At 38.5% G+C, this 23,371-nt stretch overlaps 1 protein-coding gene across 1 annotated transcript in view; it reads left to right on the forward strand.

The window, feature by feature from the left end:
- Window positions 1-23,371, forward strand: part of LOC310925778 (adhesion G protein-coupled receptor D2) — a gene marked incomplete at both ends in the record, with an annotated part of 81,460 nt that overhangs the window by 15,119 nt on the left and 42,970 nt on the right. Inside the window, one exon of the mRNA XM_083887795.1 lies at window positions 1,044-1,164. Coding sequence (XP_083743921.1) covers window positions 1,044-1,164 — 121 coding nt within the window. The remainder of the gene's footprint in view (window positions 1-1,043; window positions 1,165-23,371) is intronic.

Here is a 23,371-nt window from a genome sequence, read left to right on the forward strand (position 1 = left end):
TCTTTGTAGTGTTGGGATGTTAAATATATTGATTTATTTTCATTTTACTTATTTACTTATTTACTTATTTATTCATTCATTCATTCATTCATTCATTCATTCATTCATTCATTCATTCATTTATTTATTCATTTATTTTGTAAAAAAACAAACTTAGAGTTGCTGCTGCCCAAAAGGTTAAATTACAATGTATGAAAATACATTACTTTATTTAGGGTTTGATAATTGTGTTTTTTCCATTTAACTGCTCATTAGAAGTGTGTGTGTGTGTGTTAACAAAATGTAATTAGTCACCTTTATTAGTGCATATTTTACAGATAGATCAGTATGATTATTTATGAGAACATTTTAGCTAGATTTAACTAGTTTCAGTGTAGGTTATCATGTCCTTTTTTGGCATTGTTCTGTGGGACCATATCTTGATACACATTCTGTTTCTTGCTAATTAGAGTTAAGCCTTTGCTGTGTGTGATCCAGTCAACCTCATATACATTTAGGGAAAAAATCATGTTTAAGTATACGTGTTTTTTTCACAATGTCAGTCCACTGCGGCTCACAGTAGGTGCTCTATGAAGGTTTTCAAAGCAGGCCTTGAACCATTTGGCACCTCTGGGTGGCAGCCGTCTCAGAATTTCAAACACATTTCTCTGCTGAGTAAACTAGGGCTCGCCGCCCGCCATGTCACACACGCACCAACACACACAGCTGGTGTGGTTTGGCGGTCACCTGAGTGGGAAGCTAATTCCACTCTAAACAGAATTAAGGTGGATTTAAGGTGGGAAGTTGTCACCCCTTGAGCCTTTGCAGCCGCACTGTGTTGTATATGGAACAAGCAGCTTGCCAAAGGAGCTCAGTTTTGTCCAAAAAAAAAAGTTGAGAAACCCAGAAGAGTTTTTTTTTTTTTTTTTGAGGGAATGTTTAAATTGATTTTATATGGTGTTGTGTACATTTAGCTTAGTCTGCCAGACAACCAGATCAGTCGATATGATGTTGTTTATGCTAATATTTTTTGGTAATTTGTGTGTGTGTGTGTGCACGCACAGGGCTGCAGTTAAAGCAGTGCTGGTGTTGCTGCCCATTCTTGGATTAACATGGCTGTGCGGTGTCCTGGTGCCTTTATCCATTGTCATGGCCTACATCTTCATCCTTCTCAACTCACTACAGGTACTCACTCACTCACTCACTCACTCACTCACTCACTCACTCACTCAAACACTGAAACTTATTTTTTTTTATACAAAAAAATACCTTTTATGATGTAATTAAACAGAATAATTTAAAATCTAAATAAGCAACCTTGGCAGTTTATGAACCCTAAACTGTTTGTTCTTTTGTGGAAAAAAAAAAGGTCAGTTATACATTTAAATTTCATCTCTGGTGGTGAGGTTAGATCAACTAATTTATGACAAGACAAGGCTGAGACAGAAAGAGGCTCAACTTGGCGTTTGTTCAACAGGTACTGTATTCATTTAAGGGAAGTCGATGTGTGTTATCCGTTTGACATATTCAGCTTTTTGTATTCAGAGGTCAGCATTATCGATGTTGTCTGTGGCTCATCAGCTTTGGTTCTGTGCTTTTGATGCTGAAATTCAGCAGCTTATTTTGTCACATTCTGGGAAATTCCTACTCTTCTTAGGCACTGTTAATTTAACAATCAAATAACACATGTTGCCACAATCATTACACCTGCAGACATTGCTGTCCCATGTGAAATGGCCACAATTATGAGAAATGTTTGCGTTCACATGAAAAATAAAAAATACCAGACATTGATCAAACAGCTAAATGCTGATTAGTTTTTTATTCTATAAACTACAATTTCATTTAGGGGGGTTACATAAACCCTGTTAATATAATATGTTGTTTGATTTCATTACCCTTGATTATTAACAGAAATGTTTATAATGTATTTTACTGATGGTGTTTATCAAGTTTTACTGTTGATACATTAGGTGTCATTTAGCATATATATACTGTATATATATATATTGATTATATTTCACTTTCACTTTCACAAAAAATCCCAAAACATTATCACTTTTCTTGCTCTTTTGTGTGCAGCTTTCATTCTTATTCACTCTTTGAGATGCTGCACAATACCTTTGAAAATATCTCACATAAACAAAATAACCTGGATTATTTAACACGTACTTTGCGTTGTGTGTGTGGGGGTGTATGTGTGTGTTTGCGCGGACTTATGATTGTGTTTGCGTGTTGACGGGGTTTCTTGATAGCGGTAAGAGCCCCCTGGTAATGACCAGCTGCTCTGGCATAATAGAGCTTCGCCGAGTGTCTTTGAAAAGCCTCAGCAGTTCATGGCACAACAGGAACCCTACTACGTTTCAAGCTGCTCCAATGACACACTCTGTTGACCCCATGGTCTCTGGTCTTCATTGGGTGTAGTGACACTTAAAAGGAGTTTTCCTCAAGTGCCTGTTGTGTGTTTTGGGAGAATTTCAATCCATCTTACGGTGGAGTGCGTGTTGCTGTTCTAGAGACACCTCAGGCAGAACACTGTATTTTTGCCTGTTCATCATGATGCTCGTGATTAAGTAGAAATGCAAACACAGGAAAATACTTTAAAAAATGCACAACAAAGACAGGTTCTTCCCTTATAGTTGTTGCAACCATAAGTGTTCTGTGCAGACTGTTAATGTATTACCAAAAAGACTTGCACTGAGAAAATCTTTTTCTTGGCTCTCTGAGGATATATTCTGATGACGTACGGGATCCTCTGATGTCTGCTGTAGCTTCACCGGCAAGTCCATATTTGTCTTTACAATGTCTTTGCAACTCTAGGATGAACTCTGCACAACTCTCAGATGGATTACAGATGCATAACATAATATCATCCACGGAACAGGAACAGAACCTATACTCTGATCACAAATTTTCACTTACTGTTACCGCTGATCATAGGTATACTTCGTGTTAATATGCTAAGCCAAGATAGTAGATAGAAGTTATAAACGTCAACACATTAACATTATGATGTGAGCATGCTGGTGTAAGCATTGAGCTGCGCTTATGTATAAACTTCTGCGGGTGTATATGTTGGAACATGGCCTATTTTTCCCCCCATTACTTTTACTTCACGACCCTCTTAATACGTTAATTAGACCCTGCAATGCACTAGATCATTGTTGTCGTGAGGAAAACAGTCTTGCCTTCTTCAGTGCTATTGATCCCTGTGGGAGGGAGAGAAGAGTTGAACACCCGCCGTAATGACTACTCATAAAGATGATAAAAGGTGTGTAACTTTAACAATAATGCATGCAAAATCTAAGCGAGTGAACAGGAGGTGAAAATAAAAAATAAATCAATAAAAATGCTCAATTTTTTTTTTTTTAAGGAATCATTTTTTATTTGCAGCCGTTGTATTTTCATTGGGGCCAGCCAAAGCAACATAAAGCTTAAGCGGCAAGCCTTTACTGTTAAATCAATAAAACAGATAATGTTGACAAACCTTTTTCATTGCACTCCCTGATGCCCTCTCCTCTCCTCCTCTTCCTCCTCCTCCTCCTTCACAGCAGTCCCGACTGAAGTGTCTCTGCTGTCGCTGTTATTTCTCTCAGTAGAGGCCTGAGCACGCCATTATGAGTGAACATAGTGCAGACCTGGCATTAATGCATACCTGCAGCACTGACCTCGGTAACCTGGGATTTTGATTTTATCTGTTTTTGTTGGAGAAGCATCCAACATATAGTATCTGTGTTTTTTTTTGTTTGTTTTTTTACCACTTAATGTACAAGTTGTTTAAGTTGTTTTGCTTTGCTAAAGAAGAACACAAGGGAATGCGTTTCCTTGTTTATTTACTGGTCTGTTATTTTGAGAACATCGACAGCAACATAGATAAATAGTGTTTTTTTTTAAAAAATGTTATTATTGTTTCAAACACAATCGATTAATCAGTCGATTATTTTCTGGATTAATCGTTTGGTCCATAAAATGTCAGAAAATGTTGATCAGTGTTTGTCAAACCTGGAAATGACGATGTTCTTCAATGTCTTGTTTTGTCCACAAACCAAAATGATTCAGTTTTAATTATTTCTTCAGAAAGCTTGTTTTAATAATGAAAAAAATCTTCTCCAAGCGCCTATTGCATTAGCAAGTTTTTAAAATGCCAAAAGGACCTTACCATTGAAGTACGAACAGAGCTTTACTTTAAGTAGATATTTGGTTCCTCAGAATCGGTGCAAACTTCCTTCTCTAAGGCATCAGTTTTTATGAACAGTGTCACCATAAATAGTGGCATGCCTCATCTGCTTCCTTATCAAGCCGGAGATAAATAGCATAGGATGATGTGTGTGCGTGTGTTCCTGTTTGTGTGTGCGTGCAGGCAAGAGACGGGGGTGCCTATAAATCGCTCCACTCTCCGTCATCCAATTTCTAGGCAATGCCATTCAAAACCCGCACGCTATCCATTACCTGGGTATAATAGGCATCTGGCCATGCAGTGTCCATCTTATTATTAGCCCATAACTTTAAACTATCAATAACTTAGAGCTTCACTGGCAGACAGCAGGGGGAAGAGAAAGGTAGAGAGGGAGGAAAACAATGTGGAGAGGTGAAGGAAGTTAGGGAGTCGCAGAGAAAATGTTAGGTTAACGATCGTCCTCTGCAAGTTGTTGAGAGTGCAAGTGTCTGTGGTTTGTTTTGGTAACTTTGTGGGGCCGTTCAATTGTCAAGAATGTGTCCTTTTTTATTTATGTTATGTCGGTTTGCTGCCTGTGGAGGGCAACCCTGTGCTTTGTCGTTACACTGCAGAAATATAGAGAAATCAATGAGAGCATTTATCAGAGCCATTTCATTAATATTACATTAAGGTCTTTTATATCACTGAACTGATGACAACAATGTTTTTTTTTTTTACCATTTTTATTAAATCAACGAGAGCGGCGAGGGGTAACGAGATTTTACAGGCATTCAGTGAAGCTTTAAAGTGAAATTTGTCTTTTCACTCAGGGTTGAATCGAATTTAAGAAAAGAAAATACAGAGTATATATCTATGAAGAATAAAGCAAATGTTTATGTCAGTTTTGGAGTTCATCTTTTCAAAAGAAAAGCAGACAAAATTCTGACATTGATTTTGCTGTGGTCAGTTAGAAGTGGTAATACACTTTTAATAAACTTGCTCTAAAAGGACAGCTCTCTTTCAGATTTGCAGATAACTAAGCAAATCACACAAATCAGTTACATTTTTAATCTTAAACTTCTTAAAATTCAGAAACTACATTTACTTGTTAAACACAACACAGTGCTGCAGTTTGTCGATCTGTGCTTTTTTTTTTTTTTCTTTGTCGGATTATGTGCAGTCAAATAATGCCCTGATTCACCATTCACAGGTGTATTAGACGCCTAATAAGGGAAAGAAAAACTGACTGGAAAAGTAGTCTTTTTTTTCCTGAGGCATATTCTTAATGCAGCTTAAGGCTTCAATGAATAATTGTTTCTATTGAAATGAATGCAACAGCCCCTGACGTCCTTAAACACACACACACACACACACACACACACACACACGCATACACTGGCTTAGTGGAGCATGACATCAGAGTGTATCCAAGATATAGATATGATCAATAGAGTGTTGCTCTACCTATTGATTTTTGCCATATGGGAGATTTGTTGTGTGGGAGACCAATGCTTTTTTTTACAGCATGTGAAGTGATTGTTTGAGAAAGATTTTTTTTCTTTCAGTAGTTCAGTGGCTAGAAAACTCTATTTGAATATAATTAGGAACAGGAGTCGGTGGTTTATTCCCACATTAGCTTAACGAACACAGAGCACTGGACTGATCAGATGGAGGTAAACCCAGGCTGATATAATTCAGTTATTGGCCCTTTATTTTTAAACTATCTGGAAAATCTGAAATGAAATATTATGTTTTCACATTAGATTTTGGCGGACTTTTATAAGACGCTATTACTGACATGGTGGTGTCCCCCTCTTTGCTCTATCATCCCATAACCAACTCAATTATAACATTTTGGGTCAAGTTGCACTGCATTAAATGACACTGAGCTTTTGCACAAGACTAATTCATTGCAGACTGAATTATGTCCCAGAAATAGTAACTGACAGGGGCTTTAACACAGAACCCACAGAACCGTGCATATGAGCCTTTAACAAAAACCCAAAAACCCCTTCCCACTGCAAATGCTCATTTGCATGGATTACATCTTAATTCTATTGCTGAAACGAGTTTTATAGTTTGCAAAGACTGCTCACACACACACTGTGGTGGCTTGTTTTCTGTGGTTTGCTGTGATTTGTAGGTCATGATTTAGGATATGAAAGATAAATAAGAGAGTAAAATAAGTCGAGTAACAATAAGCAGCAAACAATTCAGAAAGAATGAAAATGAGAATAAACTTGGGAGGAAAGAGTTTTGGAGTTTGTTTGAATGTCGGTGATCCTCTACTTGGTAAATGCAGAGTTTGTGTTCATTTTCCACCACTACCCCAGGTAGTAATTTAAATTCCTCATTTGCCAGATGATTTCAAAACAATAGAACTTGGATTCAGTTTCTCGGTCAGACTTCTCATCTGAACCTGCACAACGTGGCCCATTTAAATTCTTTATTTTCCCTTTTTTCCCTACATGTTTCTTTCCTGCTTTACCTCTTCATGACAGGGGCTTTACCTGGTTTGTGAGGACCTTGAGCTTCACTAGATGATATTTTTGCCAGTATTTATGATTTATTTAATGCTCACTGTGTTTCCCACACAGTGGCATTTACACATAGGTGGTATTTGTTAAACAATAGGAGAAATTAAAGTTAATCTGTAAAAAAGTAATGAAAAATCACATTATCAGTATGTTTGAATTTTCAAATTTTGATTTTTATGAATCTTTAATTCATTAAATTTCAATTTAATATTACAGAATTAAAAAACAACCCCCCCCCCCCCACAGATTTATAAGAAATTTTATTTTGTGAAATGCCATTACATTGTTGTACATTGGTCATGTGAGGATCTTTACTGTTATGTGATTCCATAACACCACAGTAGGAGAAAAACAGTTAATTTACGTATACTCAATACCGGAAAACCCTGTATCGGCACAACCTTGGTCTTAAACTAGTCGTTGCCTTGCTTCCTTGCACACAATGCATGCAAACTTACACATACAGGGACATGTGAAGGAGCAGACACACTCACAAAGACACTGCACCCCCCCCCCCCCCACCAGCCAGATGATGGAGGAAAATGCTTTTCATTGCGGATCATTTGAAAAAGCGGGAACCACATTCTTGTCGTACTTATTCTATGTATAACACGCTCTTTTTTCAAAGGTTATGTCTGCCATTCTTTTATTTTAATTGTTATATGTGACTATTACTACTACTACTACAAACTGATAAATTGGAAGTACTTAAAATTGTCAAACCTTGGCTGACAATAGAAATGTACAATTGCAGTAGGATATACCGTTTACTTTTTTAATGTCTCTTAGTATAGCCTTCCTTTTAAGCTCTCACATGAGATATGAAAATAAAAAAAATATATGTCCAGAATTCAGAAAACAAACTGTGAGGGTGATTAACACTAAAAAGTTAATGTAGTCATAGGTAAAAGTCGTCGAGATTTATTTATAAATCCATATTTTAATTAGTGTCTTCAATAATTATGAGGGTGGGTTAAAAAACAAACAAATAAAACAAATGCACGACATGATTCTTTGCATTTTCATTGCCTGGGAAAATAAATTCCCCTTTGAAAAAGAGTCCACTGTTTGTACTGCATCCTCAATTACCAGCTACAGCATTAAAACAATATTCAAACGGGATACCAAGGTCAGCACTGACTCCCACCACGCTTCTTGGAGATGGCACTTATAATGAGGATGTAACAAAGGTTTTTAAAGTAGTATATTTATAGTGGGTTTTGCCCCCCCCCCCCCCTTTGCATCTTTTCATCTTTTTTTTTGTCAGTGTTAACTTTATAGCTTTGTTGCACATTTGAAAACACAGTACATTTACCTACTTGAAGGCAGCATTTCTTACAAATGGAGACTCAACTACTAGCATCAAGGATTTTGTATGTAAAGGCCCCTCATAAAAATGGTCACATAAGTACCATCGGAATTAACTGAAAAAGAGTTGGTGAAAGAAGCTGTGAGAAATAAGAACCATGCGCCTCCTCTTGTACTCTAAATATTAAGTCTAGGAGTGAAGAGATGGGCCAGCAAAAGTGAACAAGGAGCGACAGTAATTCAGATGAGGGAGGACTGAGGGTTGGAATGAAATACTATCGCACAGATCAGTTTTTAAACGCGAGCCTGGGAAAATAAAGCAGTGAGAATAATAGGCTTCCTGTCAAAAGAGGTGAGAGAATTCCTGTCATTGCTCATGCCGACCCCTCCTTGTGTTAACCCTGCTGGCATTTATTTGCCTTAGAATTACTTTTCAGCTCAATTTAGTAATAGCCTGTGTCATAAGAAAGCAAACCATCCCTCTTGCCCCTGCCTGGCCGTACCTGGGTGTCCACACTTGTGTGTGTGTGAGATGGAGAAAGACGGAGAGTGAGTGAGAGATGTCTGATTGGACTACTTTTGTGTTTGTATTGTCATCTGCTTGGATGCATTTCGTGTGTGTGTGTGTGTGTGTGTGCGTGCACCCGCATGTCAGCTAAAGTGTTATCCCATCAGCTGACTCTCAACTTTGTGACCTCACTCCCTCACCCCCCCTCCCCCCATGCCATCAGCCAACAGTGTCAGGAAAAAAACCCTCCGACATCCAAAATTGCCCATGTCGAAACAATGACCGTTCTATTTATAAGTTCACCGCATTGCCTTTTGTTTTGGCATGTACCACTTCACACGTGCACACACACGCTTAATCAATGATGACTGGCGGCGGCTACGTTCGCAAGAGTCCTGGTGTCCTTTATCCCGCCACGTTGCCGCAGATATGTAGCTCTGCGTCGTCTTTGATGTATACTTTGCTGGTAATTAGTGAGAACTGGGTCAGCACAGGGCAAGAAAGCACAACCCTGTTGTTCTTGTTAGAAGATGGGTGGCAGGGAGGTGGTGGTGGTGGTGGGATGAAGAAGGGGGTGAGAGTGTCGAGAGGTTAAATGCCTGTCAAATATCCATTCCAATTTTCATTAAGGTTAAAGTAAATAAATGCTGCTGCCCTTTTATTTCAGTTAAAAAAATGTTCTGCAGCTTTTTAAATTGAAGTTAGCAGTTCGACAACTAGTTTTCCCATCGCATTCGTAAAATGAGAGGCAGCACAAGATTAATTAAACATACACAATGGGCCAACTTGATGAATTTACAGTTATGTATGCTACATTGAGTGTCATCTTATGAGCTTTTCAAAAAAATGAATGTTTTGTAAAAAGAAAGTAATTAGTACAATTTAAATGACTAAATGTTCTTTTCATATTGGCCATCTCGGTTGACATTTATGACTTGTTGCTCTGTTTATAGAAATCTACGTGTAGCTTTATGAAGGTTTGTCATAACTGTTCATTTGTTGAATGCTGTTTTTGTGCAAGTTTGGAAATAATATATAATTTTATAAAAAAAACAAAAAACATTTGGCAGTCACATTTAACAGAAATGGAATATAAAAATAATGACAATGATGCTTTAATGTCCAATCACTTGAATGTATTGTTTGAGTTGTTTCACAGAATGAGCCCTTTATATTAACATTAGCAGTGGGTATTCTCTATGGCCGCCATATTGGACATCCATGTTTCTAATGGACAAACTAAACACTATTTGAGGTTTAATGATAATGACTATCGGGTCTCCTACATGCTTGGAGGGGAAGGGAGAGGTGAGAGATATTCTAAGAGATAGGCAAAATCACAATAAAATCCCACACACTGTGCCTTTTACTATGACAAAGGACCCTTGGAGTCTTTGATTTACGACTCTAGGATTAGAACACATAATTAAGGCAAACATGGGCAGATCATTAAGAGACCGTTTAACACAATGTAATTCCCATGTAGAGATGATTTATGGGAAATGTGTCAAAGTATTTGGGGAGCAGTGGGAGCTACCTGTGTTTTTTTTTTACTGCCATTACAGTATTGTGTGAAAGTAAACAAAACACAGCGATGGTGGCGATGGGAGCTGGAGAACAACAGCTCTGGCAGCAGGATACTGATTGGGATGTTGATGCTGATCGCCCCTGGTGGCCTCTTGCCCTTCCTGCTGTGGCCTGTGGCTTGTCCCAGACAGATACCTTGGGTCATTTCCTATGCACGTCAACACACACAGATATACGCTCTCTCCGCTAAGTGTTTACAGCCACATGCTTATTCCTATTAATCTGCTTCTCATCGTAGCTGGGTGGAGGAGGGGTCCTGGAGGGTTAGTGTTGGACTTGGAGGCCTCTGAAGGTGGGTTAAACACATACACCAAAATGTGAGAGTCCTGTCTGACAGATTGTACCAGGCCTGCACTCCTTTTTACACTGAGCAGATGTGGTCTCCCACTTGTTTTCCTTAGTAATTATCCCTCATTAAGTGAAAGCATGTGCCAATCAAACAGCTTGGAGAGCAGGGCCTGGGCCAGGGCACACAGAGAGAAGGAGAAAGGCAGAGAGACCTAAAGCCTCATCTCCAAGATTTTTTTCTTTAAAGCGGGGTGTCATTTCGGAGTCATTACTAGATTAAAGGCAAGCCTTTCCGTGGTGTTGAACTGTAGCAGCTGCAGTGCTGGCATTATTACGGCTCATTTGACTTTCTAGTGGAAACAAATTTGATGATTATCACATTTAACACTTGCCATGTTCAATTAAAGCTTAACACCACGTTGGATTTTTAATCTCATGAGGAGCTCCATTTGTCATTTTCTGTGTTGAAATTTAAGGCCTAATAGTTTTATTATATTTTATTTATTGACTTCTGCGATGGGGAGGTGTTTCTCCAGAACCAAAAAATGGTCAGGGTTATTCAGTTTTTGTGAAAGCGTTTAAAGATGATATGATATGATTTTATAAACTTTGTATGATAATATGTTCATACAACAACACAATTGATGTTCACTAGTTATTATTTTGGTGTCTGTCTGGGAGAAACAATAGTAAAATATTCCACTCCAGACAACCTGCAGACACTTCGGTGGTTTAAATACCTGGTTATTTAAACTGAGGGAGCAGTCACACACGCTCATTAAATGGAACTGTACATTAAAGCTGTTGTTGGCTGGATTGTTAGAAATATTGTTTCTCGTCTCACCCATTAAAATACTAATGTTTTGAGATCACAGCTCTCTGTCATGGGCCCCTCCCACTAGATAAATACAGATACTTCACATGTGACACATGACTCACAGCGATCTCTAAAAAGCTTCACCAATATTGACACACATTTTATTGTGTTATGTTGCAAGTTTTTTTTTTTTTTTCTGCTTTGACTGTGTATTGTAGGCAGATGGTACTAATGTACCTGTATCTGCTTAGTAAAACCGCCAATAGGAGTGCCCTCTCGCTGACCTACCATGTAACTGCTTAGTTTCTCCCGTCATGGGCAAGATTTCTCCAAGGCTGGAAACGGAACCGAGAGGTGCAGAAGTGTAGTTCTCTCTCAGATAACTTGTTTTACATTATGCTGAAAGGTATTGTGGAATTGTTAATAGTCAAATGTAACGATAGGTGTCAAGTCTATCAGGTTATCAGACATTGTAGTATTGAATTTTCCAAATAAGAAACAGGCCAAAAAGAAAGTGCACATTTTCACTGGTATTATTGTGACAAAGGCTGATCAGAACATGGCTACCGCTATCAGCCTGGCTTCTGTCTAAAGCAAGAGACAACCCGAAACATCTCAGCGTTGTCAAAGACATTATAAACTCCCTTGTTTTATCAATAAGTAGACAGTTTGTTTTACTTACTGCTCGAGCTGAAACGGTAACAGGAGCGTTTTTAACATCGAAACATCTCGTAGAGTCCAAGCAGTCATCAATATTGGAACAGTTCACAGTGCAATACATGAGAGGGTGCTGCATGTGTTTTTGCAGGACTGCGTTCACTCAGACTCACTGAACCACATTTGTTTCCCCCTTTGTGCCATTATTGTGTAGCCCTCAACATTTAAAAAAAAAAACAACCTCATCTTTCGTCACTTTAAATTCCACTGGTTGTAATAATAATACAACCTATGCACCTATGTTTCAGATGATGGGTAGAAAATGATTATGTTTCATTTAGTATCACGAATATGCTATCAGTATGAATCATTCTATACATCTCTAATGGTTACATAATAGTCTCCTCGTATTATTCTCTAAACTGTAGACGTGTAATCTTAATTGTGAACAGTATAGCAACAGTCAACTTCAAATCTTGAACTTTGAGTGAAAATTTGTTTTCCCATTTTAATAAGCAGGCTCAAAATGATGGATGGGTCCAACAAACTCACATTTAATTTCTTTGAAAAATCCATGTTTCCCTATCATTGATTTTAGACGGTGACAAAAGCACAAGTGATGCAACACAAAAGTGGCTGGGAGAAAAGAGACTCGTCTGTCCAAAAAAAAGAGGGGGGGATACAAAAAGCTGAAAAAAACGAAGATATATGAAGTCTTCATGTCAATGAACTACCATTCATTTTCACTTTGAAGTCCTGCGAACCGTAGTGAAGTGTGATTGCATGTGACAGTCGCAGAGTCTGCTGGTTTATCATGATGGATACACCCTGCCACCCTGGCAGTGCTGTGCTTCACGTGTGCACACTCCAGCATGCACACACACAGACAACTGCACGGACACCGAGACATAAGTGCAATTTAATTTTAAAAGCTGTAAAAGTCATTTGCGTGGAGGTGTTGCAGGATATTAAGCAAGGCAATAGGTTTAGCAACTTGCTTGCAGTCAGGCAAAGCTGCTTGAAAATGTATAATTATACAAAACAAAGTAGATGAATAAGTTCTGTTTATGCCTATATCACACAGGCACGCATGCACTCGCACACACACGCGCACACACCTCAGCCACATACTTCTTGAGCTGGACACATGCCATTAACCTCAGCTTGGCTCTCCTCGGCTGAGAAACAGGAGAGCAAACGCATCCCATAATGGAGCCTGGAGTAATATTTTTCCTGTTCTGTACCCAAAAGCAACTTGTTCAGACTTTGCATATTGCATCCATTTGTCATTGTTAGTCAAGGGCACTGCAACATAGTCTTGTCAGCGACACATTCTTAGGTGTTCAGTTATTGTGCATGCATAAAGTGTGTGTGTGTGTGTTTGTGGGTGTGAATGTACTTGTCAGGTGATTTAAAATTTGTTTTCATGCCCACAAATGTATGCATATGAATAGCTGGACACATTGACCAAGGGCAAATGCTGTTTCCTGAGTATGGTTTATGCAAAAAACAAAACAGAAAAAACATTGTATTTGTATACATTGTATACCCGTGTATTTGTTTTCACAGGTTATGTTTATGAGATAAAGTAGAAAAACCGAGGGTCTTTTGGTGTACTGCTGGCCCACAAGTGAATGCTTTACGCTTTTAGAAATTGCACGTTTAGGTCAGTAATTTGTTTTTTCAAGAATAAAAGTAGCGCTGACAAGTTGTGAAATCCGGTTAGGGGCAACTGCTGTACGATTGGTGTAGTAATCCTTCCCTGTAAAACTCCTCATATGTTGTCTTTAGCAACATATCACAAAGATGAAGCACCATCGGCTTCATTTCCTTGTTTCATCAGCCCTGATAGTTGCACTGCTGGATGTTACTGTAGTGCCATTTATTTGCCAGAAACCTTTGTCTGCTTGGTATGCCCTTGCTACGGTTCACTGCGAAAAGGTGCATCTCTTAGTGAGTAAGTTTATGTGGAGGGCAGTGAGCAAACTTGATTTCTGTGTGCTTGTGTTTATTTCATAGACCATTTTTTATTTGTGTATATATATATGTGGACACGCTAATGCATTTAAGTGTATGTGAATGAGTGTGCACAGATTCCAAATGAACCAAACCCACAGTGCGCAGCTGCTGCTTCTCAGGACTAGCTTTTTCCCAACATGTTCTTCCTCTCTATCAGTGGAAAACTGTGTGATTAAAATAAACCCTTTTCAGATTGACAGTGGAATCACATACCGTTTGACAAGAGGGTGCCCCACAAAGACCCTATGGATACCTAAGTATTTTTAATTAAACAGTTCTCTTCACTTTGCCTCACCAGTTCAAAGCCTCCTACTTTGACCCATGTGTTAAAAGTTTGTATCAGTTTTCCATTGCTCTGTTTGACTTGGCGCCTCAGACATGCAACCCTAAATTGTCTTGTTTAAAAGCTAGTTTGTTTACAATTCCCTCTCTCTCTTGTGCTCTCTTCACCCCACCCCTCCATTACCATGTGTGCAGTGTGAGCAGGTTCAGGGTGTAACTATCCACTGCGCTCCCATTACACTTTGCAGCAGAGCCAGTTTGTGTAAATGCTGGGAAATTTAGTTAATTTTGCCTGAAATACTGAAGAATAAAAGCATGAACAGATCTGACGCACAAGCGCATCAGTGCCCTGCTCTTTCTGTCTTTCTGTTCCATGTAAACATTAAAACAAGTAAAATAAAGTGCTCATCTGTTACTGAGGCGTTTCATCAATAACATTTGTGTGTCTGATGTAAAATCAATACGAGACACACTGACACAATGCCAGAGCGATGGCAAATGTGTCATCATTTGTCATCGACTGGCAATAAAGATATGTCATAATTGATTTTTACCTCTACCACGCGCACACAGAAGCGCTCACCTCTCCCTCACTCGCACACTTCTCCTTGGTCATTTGCAGTAACAGTAACAGAAAGAAAAAAAAAACGGATGGATGTTACAATGACAGAAGCATGGTCAGCCTCGCCAAACTCAATTAATATTAGAGCAAAGGGGTCTATAATGATGTGAGGGCTGCCGTGTTTTCATAGCGAGCCTTTGCCAAAGATGTTGAAAAAGATACGTGAGCTGGATTAATGAATGACTGGGCAGGTCTGTTCTGAGAGGAAAGGGTTTGGTCTTGATCTCTGTTTTAATAAAGACATACCTCATAGACATTAACACATTTTCTCTTCTTGGTTTTGCTTCCCTAAATTTATTCCGTTTTTATTTGTTACGGTATTTTGTGCTCCAACACTGGATTGATGTAGTTCACTGATCTTATATCGTCTTTAAAACTTAAAGTTTCCTTCTGTTAAAACAGATAAATACAGCAGTGGTGGCCAGTTACATGAGACAACCTTAGTCTAAATAATGAAACACTGATTAAAATTATATTTTTGGGGAAGGTATCGGAGCATTATTATACCCGTCATTCACGACAAACATAATCTTAGTGTTAATATAAAAATACTAATTGCAAAGCAGTAACTAGAAACAACATTATTTCTGAGCATTATGCATTGATGGACATTTTTGTGCAATTTGTACAGATTCAGTTTGCACTCCTGTGTGTGTGTGTTTCATACACTGTCCGCTGTGTGTGCGTTTGTGTGCAAGATTTGACATCGCAGTTTGTTGCCATGGGGTTGTGTACTCAAGTTGCGCGGATGGTAGCGAGCAACATCTGTTTTGGGCTTGTTGTTCCTCTTGGCTGCTTTTCAATTGGATTTCCTCAAGCAGGGCCAAAAGCTGTCACCTCTGCCAGGCTCTGTTAGCGATCACCGCCGGCCCCTATATTAAGTAGGTGGTTCAGGGCTAAGCTAATAACTCTCCCTCCTCTCCTGAGCCATCACACACCAGTTCTGGTCCTGCTGCTAGCCTCAGCGTGTGCTTGTTTGTGTGTGTGTGTGTGTGTACACTCTCAGTTTTCCTCTCCTGCCATACATCCTGTAGAAGCAGGCTAGCTAGCTTGGGGGTCCCCTCCTCAACATGACAGCCCAAATGACTGGGTGTTTGTGTGTGTGTGTGTGTGGGAAAGAAACGGTGCAGGTCCTAATAGCACAAAGACCGACTGATCCACTTTATCTAATCATGTACAAAAGGATGGAAACAGGAAGGAGACTTTGACTGTAACTCTATTCTCACACACAGATTATATACTGTAAAGCACTAGGTTCAATTAGAATGAAATTGTACTGTTTAAAGCACCAGTGTGGAACTTATGTCGCCCCCATGAGGAATTCTGAGAAATTACCAAAAACACTGCTACATTATGTATGTCTAGTGGGTCTCACATTGACATCGGCCAATTATTGTGTAATTAATTAGTAAATGAATAATTATTACACATTTTTGGTCACTGATTTTATGCCTGTTTGATGTTTTACTATTTCTTTTATACATATTTTATTGAGAATCGATAAATGTCTGATAAATTAATTGGCACTGTGTAAAGTCAGCTGGCTTAAAATTAACGGACATTCATTTGTATTTAAAAGTCATGCACTACAGCTTTAAAGGGATATTTCACCGTTGAAAAGATGAAAACTCTATTAAAACTGGGTCATCTATGTCGTAGAAATGTGAAATTATTTGAAGAAAGTGCCTTCTTGGCTGAGAAAGGCAGAACAATGTATTTTCGCTCATGTACACAAACTACAACTCCCAGAATCCACTGCGCTCGCTGCCCGGGCAAAAGTCTCGCTGTCTCCAGTGTCGGGGACGCAGACAGCATGAGTTGTGTAAACTCCCTAAACTCGGACACCGTGTTTACATTCTGGGAATGAAGTCTCTGCCTCGTATGGGTGAGTCTAAAAAGTGCAGAACTAATGTTGTAGTTCATATCCACCGACGATGTCAGTGGCAAACGCAAATAATATTTTTTAGAAATCACGGGAAAACTGAGGGAGGGAAGCACAATTAAAAAAAAGATAAAAAATAAAAAATACTGCTATTCTAGCAATACAACACCATAAGTATTCCTTTAAGCTATCTGATTTTGATTCACTAAAATCAAAATACAGCCTCCTCTAGTTGTCATATATTGGGATTCAAATGTTCGACTGTATAAAAACCTCACACCAGGTTTTCTATCTTGGGTGTACACTTTCTTTTTCCACTGAAAACATGCCGTCTTTCTTTTTGCTTGGCCCGAGCTAAGCTCATCTGGGTGTTGCAGAGCTTTTATTGCGAGATGTTTACCTCATCAAACTGACAGAGTGGCAGGCTGCCCGTCTACCTGCCTGTCTGCCTGCACTCATGTCTTTGTGCCAGCTTTTCTGGCCAGCTGGAGCTGTTACACAGAGCTGGATTTGAACTGAAGACCTGCAAAGTATCAATCCCTTGTTTCACAGCCCTGACAGACACTTTGATTTGACATGCCATGAGCAGTTAAAGTGAAAGTTATGTATACATGTTAATTAAACTGTTTATGCGTGGAGGGGTCAGAGACATTAGCAAGTCCCAGTGCAGAAGTGTGAATTTCTTTTCTTTTTCCTCCATCACAGCGTTTTAACCTCTTCTGTCTCTCATTTCCGTAATGATTACCAGGTGCGAGGGCCGAATTTTTTCCTCCCCTTCTTTTTTGCCAAGTGGCGAAGCAGATAGCTCTATTTGTGAAAAGTGTCTCTGTGTGTTTGAATTTAGGCTGGGGTGTTTGACGTCGGGTCCAATAGCTCTCATATTTGGCATTAGTAGGCACTGAAGCCTGGAATTCTTTGTAAGCATGTGGAGGCTGTGATCTTCAGCTACTTTACAGAAATCTCTACCTCTAATCCAACGCTGTCATGTAGGAAAAGTATATCCATTTGTTTTGTTGATGCCTGATGCAACACATGGTTGCAGTAACATAATCTTTCACATTTGAGAAACGTTTCAGGATGCTTTTTTTTTTTGTAATTTAGATGTGGAATTCAGAGATGGAATCAAACTTGGTCAGACAGCCATGTATTATATTATGCAGAGCAGTGAGAAAAGTTATTTTAAATTGGGCATTGTTTTCGTAACTTAAGCTATTTTGTTTACGCACAGTGTGCCATAATACAGTTACACTTAAATGACTGACCTTGTGTGTTTGTGTAGCTTGAATTAAGTTCTCCAAAGAGACAATGAAAAGAAAGAGATTTTGAAGTACCACAGCTTTTGAATGATTTTCCTTTTTTACTTAGATACTATTTAGATAAAACTGTTGTTTTAATTGCTACTCTTACTACTGTTTCTGACAAGCGTAGCACACCACAGTCTTGTTGCATTTTCTCTGTTGCAATGACAATGAACTATTCTTGATTCTTGAACATTTGACAGCACCTGGTGTATTCAGTTAATATTCAAGGAGGTTAAGATCGAGACAATAAACTCTCCAATGTAATCTATTTGTCTAATTGGCTCATAGTAGTAGTTATTTTACACTCCCATATAATGGCATCAACAACAACGGATTAAAATGCAATAATATTGTTCAAATAGTCTTTGTCAGTTTTTGATTAAACTGGAGGGTTCATAAATGATTAGACTTAATAAAAATGAGTGATCTTTTCTCATGTCAAGTCAAAAATGAAATAGCCCTGAAACATTAAACAGCACTCCAGATTAGCGAAATTAATTAATTGATTAATAGACTTGATTTAAAATGGCTTAATTTTAGAAAAACTATTTGGCTGTCTGCTTGCCTTTTTTCGGGTTTGTTACTTTTGCTACATTTCTCTGATTTATCAGTCTGCCCCTCCTCTCATCTCTCTGTGTTTCTGTTGAAAATGCTCATCAGCCTTAGCTGATTTATTTGGCTGATTGTCACTGTGTGGCAATTGACCTCTAGCGCTGAAAAGGCTGGTAACTGTGTCAGTTAAACTACAAATCCTTTCGATAATTAATAATGCATTTTGGACCTGTCATTGTGAAACCTGTGATATATATATATATACTGTATATATGAATTAACAGCAGCTGCATCATCAGTCTTCATGTAAACATGCACTTACGGTTTTATCGGTCTCCTAAATTAAAGTGTCTTTAATGAATAAATCAAAAAATAAAAGGGCATCTTATTCTGACACTGAACACATCTTACTGGGTGTGATCATAGGTGGCTACAGACCCTTCAGTACTGCTCTATTTCTTTTGATTAGTAGGCTGATGAAATTATTGCGTAGCATTAGTCATGGGAGTGACTGGCATTATACACTTCAAACGCCCTTATCTTTACATCAGAGTTTCTGTGTTACTCCCAGAAACAATTTATTTCTGAATATAAACCAAGGATTTTTACACACATATATCATTATGCTTCATCTCAACTTTCCCTACTTCCTCATGCAAAAAAGGAGCACTGAGTTGACAGCGGCAAAAAAAAAAAAGAAAGCGAAAGGTGCTCTTTCAGCCTCGCTCTCCTAGCAAAGACACTGCCCTCCTCCCTCAATCATAGCTTTTATATCTGTACATTGGAAATTTGTTTCCTGAGGGGCAGTGTCATAAACCTGCCGTCATTTGAGATTTTTATGTCTTGACACATTTGGGAGGTTGATGGAGATGGGGCAAAAAAGAAAAAAAGTAAATACAGAGGCATATTCAACTGAGAATGTGTGATCATTTATGACACACAAGCAAAAAGTGTACAGACTGATGCTGTTAATGTGCACGTGTAAGTCAATCTCTGCCTGTTTTCACAATTTAAAGAGGAACTTCAACCCAGTGTTTGAACAATTATGCCAAATATAATGATGATGTACCGTATGTACTTAGGGCAGATTTACAGCATTTTATTCATCTTCACATCTAATGTGATTAAGGACGTTTCAATGGCTGTTGGACAGTTACAAGTCTAACATCTGTATAACACTGACTGACTCTTTTATTCACCTGTGTCAGAGGCAGGAAACAACCAAAGTAAGAGAGTCTTGCTCCTTTAGGTTGACGTCTCTTTATTTATCCGTAGCACATTTGACAATGGACTAGTGAATTTATCTGTGCATGCCTCATATTAAGTAATGTTCTCAATGTTCTCCAATGATGCAGATGTCTCGTACAATAATTGTTGGATGTCTGTCTCAGAACAATATGCAGAATCATCATTAAAGCATAGGTTTACAAATCATGCCGCTTCAAAATAGAAACTGTTGGACAAATGGTGTACGAGTTACAAAAACAAACCTTGAGAAACTAAGAATGGAGATATAAAATCATTATTTTTAACTGATGTTATAAATAAATGGCGTTTTGCACCCCATTAAATGAATAATAAATAAATCGTACCAGTTTATTTGCAGATTGAATGATGTGTGTTGATTGTTCATTAAAATGTAACATGCATAGGGAAACACAATTGTAAACAAAAGGTCACAGACTTGACCTTGGAAGGTATGACAGGGTTCCCACGGGTCCTTGAAATCCTTGAAAGTTATTGAATTTGAAAAAAAAAAAAAATATTATTAAAAGTGCCTGTGTTGTGTGTCAGAAAGAATTAAGTTGATATTTAGGTATGTCTCCCTTGTTTGTTACAACACCACTCATTGTCATTTCTAGCGGTGTTGCGGACACTGCCCACTTAAGCAAGAGAGAGCAAATGGCGTGATGCCTGAGAAATGCAAAATCCAAGATTTCTGACTTACAAAATGAAATTAAAAATATCCAAGATCTCAAGGACAAACTCTTGTCCACTTGCAGAGCATGCTGCAAATCAGTCAAATTTGGCCATGGACTAAGTGGCTGTTACAAGTTGCCCTCCTGCTATTTCAGCACATTCGGTCCTTGAATTGGATGGAATTGGTCCTGGAAAGTCCTTGAAATATCATTGAATTTGATGTCAACCTAGGTGTGGGAACCCTGGTATGAGTAACATTTATCATCAGGCTAATGGAGTAGTATCACACATCTCCTGTCTACTTATTTACTTTACAGTACATACTTGATTTAATATGTTAAAGATGCCCAATCATGTTTGCTCTCTGGCAAGTGAAGCAGCTAATCAATTTTCAAATGTAAATCCAAACTGCATTTTCATCCAAGAACTGTCAGTCTGAATGGACACGCTGTAAGAACCACTTTAGTTGCCGAAGATACGTAACTTTTAACATTTTTTTTGACACGCTCGTCGACGAGAAGGAAAACCCAAGTACATTAAAATAAATGCTATTTTCTGTCTTGCATTGCAACATACTATCGATCTCTCTGGGGTAATAATGTTTTGGTCAAACACTGTTTGTTGGCTTTAACTTTTTAAACATACAATTGTTCCCTAATTAGCTGGATGCTAATTAATTTATGCTCCCTTGTTTGATGTACAGTATAGCAATACTTTAAAAGCAACTGTGCTCATTCCTTGCATAAATTTGAAGCATTTGCTGCAGAGTTCAAAAGAATCAGGACCGGGTTTAGAAAATCACACATGCATTTAAATGTGCCCCATTTTTTTTTCTTTGTTTGTTTTTTTGTGTGAGAACATTAATGAATTAACATTTTAAACAATCATTACCATTATTTGTGTTCTGGCACTTATTTTTAACTCAATTATATTTTAATAGATCATTTTTCCTGATGTGCACACGATGTTCTCCCCACTTTGTTCACTACACAACAAAAGATTAATTGCAAATAAGAGGAATGATCAAAAACATGTTAATCAAATTGCAACAATAAGCTGGAAATTGCAATTCTAACGCAATACAATGAGGATGTGTTGTAAATTAACCACCCACTTGTCTGTTATTGTATATGTGAGCTTGTGCTCATGCTTGTTTTCTGTGTGTGTGTGTGTTTTTGTAGTGTAACGGGAGTATGTGAACACACAGTGTTTGACTACACAGACAATGCATTGCTGATTCTGTGAAATAACATATTAACAATAAACATCATACATTTACTACAACTTTACTAAGTTGTTCTCACTGCACTGCTCACTACAATTGATCAGTAGGCCTTTGTGAGGGTTATGCAATTTAAGTAGTTTTATGTGACCTTAACCAATTTCACATACAGAGAGGGCAAAGGAGCGAGCCTTTGTTTTCTTTAAAACCTGGAGATTAAAATGAACTAAAAAATGTGCTTAATAGAAATGTAATCTGTCTGTGAAGGTTAACAGTCCGCCAGGTCATGTGCCTTGAAGTAGAATGTGATGGATTTCCAAAAAGTCCAGTTGCCTGTCGTCTACCAAGGACATTTATTTAAATAGTTTTAAATCAGCCAAGATCATTTATCTAAGGAGGCATTTTGGGCCTGTTTACAAACATGCACATCATTATAGTGTATGAGTATAAATGCATTACTAACCTGTTGTGCTGCTGAGTCCTTTTCTCATTGGGGTCCACAGCCTCTTTTACTCCATAGAAAAGGGCAGTTTTGCACATCTAAACTTTTTTTGTATTTTTTTATTCAGATCTCAACAAAAGTTGAAATATCCCAAATTATGAGGCGGTCACTCGCATCTTTCCCTCAATATTAACAGTATTAGACTGACTGAGTCTGACATTCTGTTGTTGCTGAGTCTTGTTGCCTTTGCAGGCAAAGTGTTTTATGATTTTGTCTTCTGGAGTAACATCCTCTAACTGTATGAACACTTGCCGAGTGGAAGCGGAGAACTGAAGGATAAACTGGAAGATAGAATTTGAAATACAGTAATTCCAGTAGACATTTTTACTGTAGAATTTTCCAATGTGACCTAACATTACAGTTGAACAAATTCATTTTGCTTCTATACTCTTATGCAGTGTTTCTCAAACATTTTATCCAGGTACCCAGTTTTTCGAGATGATAAACCATCGTGACTCAATTCACACTCTTTGTGTGATGCTTTCATTTTGATCTGTGGGTCTCGACCCTATCTTTAGAAAAGACTGCTCTAGTGCAAGAATGGGAACTACCCTGCATTAATTTCCATTTGCAAATTAAATTTTTTCCAATTTAAATTTTGATTTAAATCTTCAGCCTTATCTGACATGCAGTTGAAAGAAAGGAAAGCCGAAATCAAACCAGCGATCACAGCCCTTGTTATGCCAGTTGTCTGCAGCGTGTCAGCGATCGGCAGAGTTTGTCACTTTAAAAGAGGATGGATGTCCTGAGGTGTCACCTGACAGCCCAACAGACAGGGCAATTCAGTCCCTGGAGGACAGCAGAGCAGCCAGTAGGAGGTGAACGGGCAGTAGCTTGGGCTAGAGGTCGGCGATGGCGGCGGCCGTCGTTGGCCATCGTCGGCCTGTCACTTCAATGGGCCTTCAAATCATGTTGTCAATGGTGATGCATCGAGATCTCCCTCTGGCAAAAATTGAATGTCCCAAACTCAAGTTGATTGATGCATTGACCAGGTTGTGCCTGCCCCCCCCCCCTCACAATGTGTCCTTACCCTTATTGAAGCTGAGACAACACGGACACTCTCCAAGCAGTGAAAAGGGAGAGATGTACTTATGAAAGTTGTTTTAATTGTTCGGTAGACCTACATCACTCGACATCTCTAATTGGCTTGCCAAAGAATCTGCTGTATCTGTCGGCCTTGAAATTTATAAGATTTTTACCTGCCTTTTCATTTTTTCTTGGTACATCTTTTG

This window comes from Microchirus variegatus (genome assembly GCF_963457635.1).
Source record: "Microchirus variegatus genome assembly, chromosome: 4".
Classification (NCBI taxonomy): Eukaryota; Metazoa; Chordata; class Actinopteri; order Pleuronectiformes; family Soleidae; genus Microchirus; species Microchirus variegatus.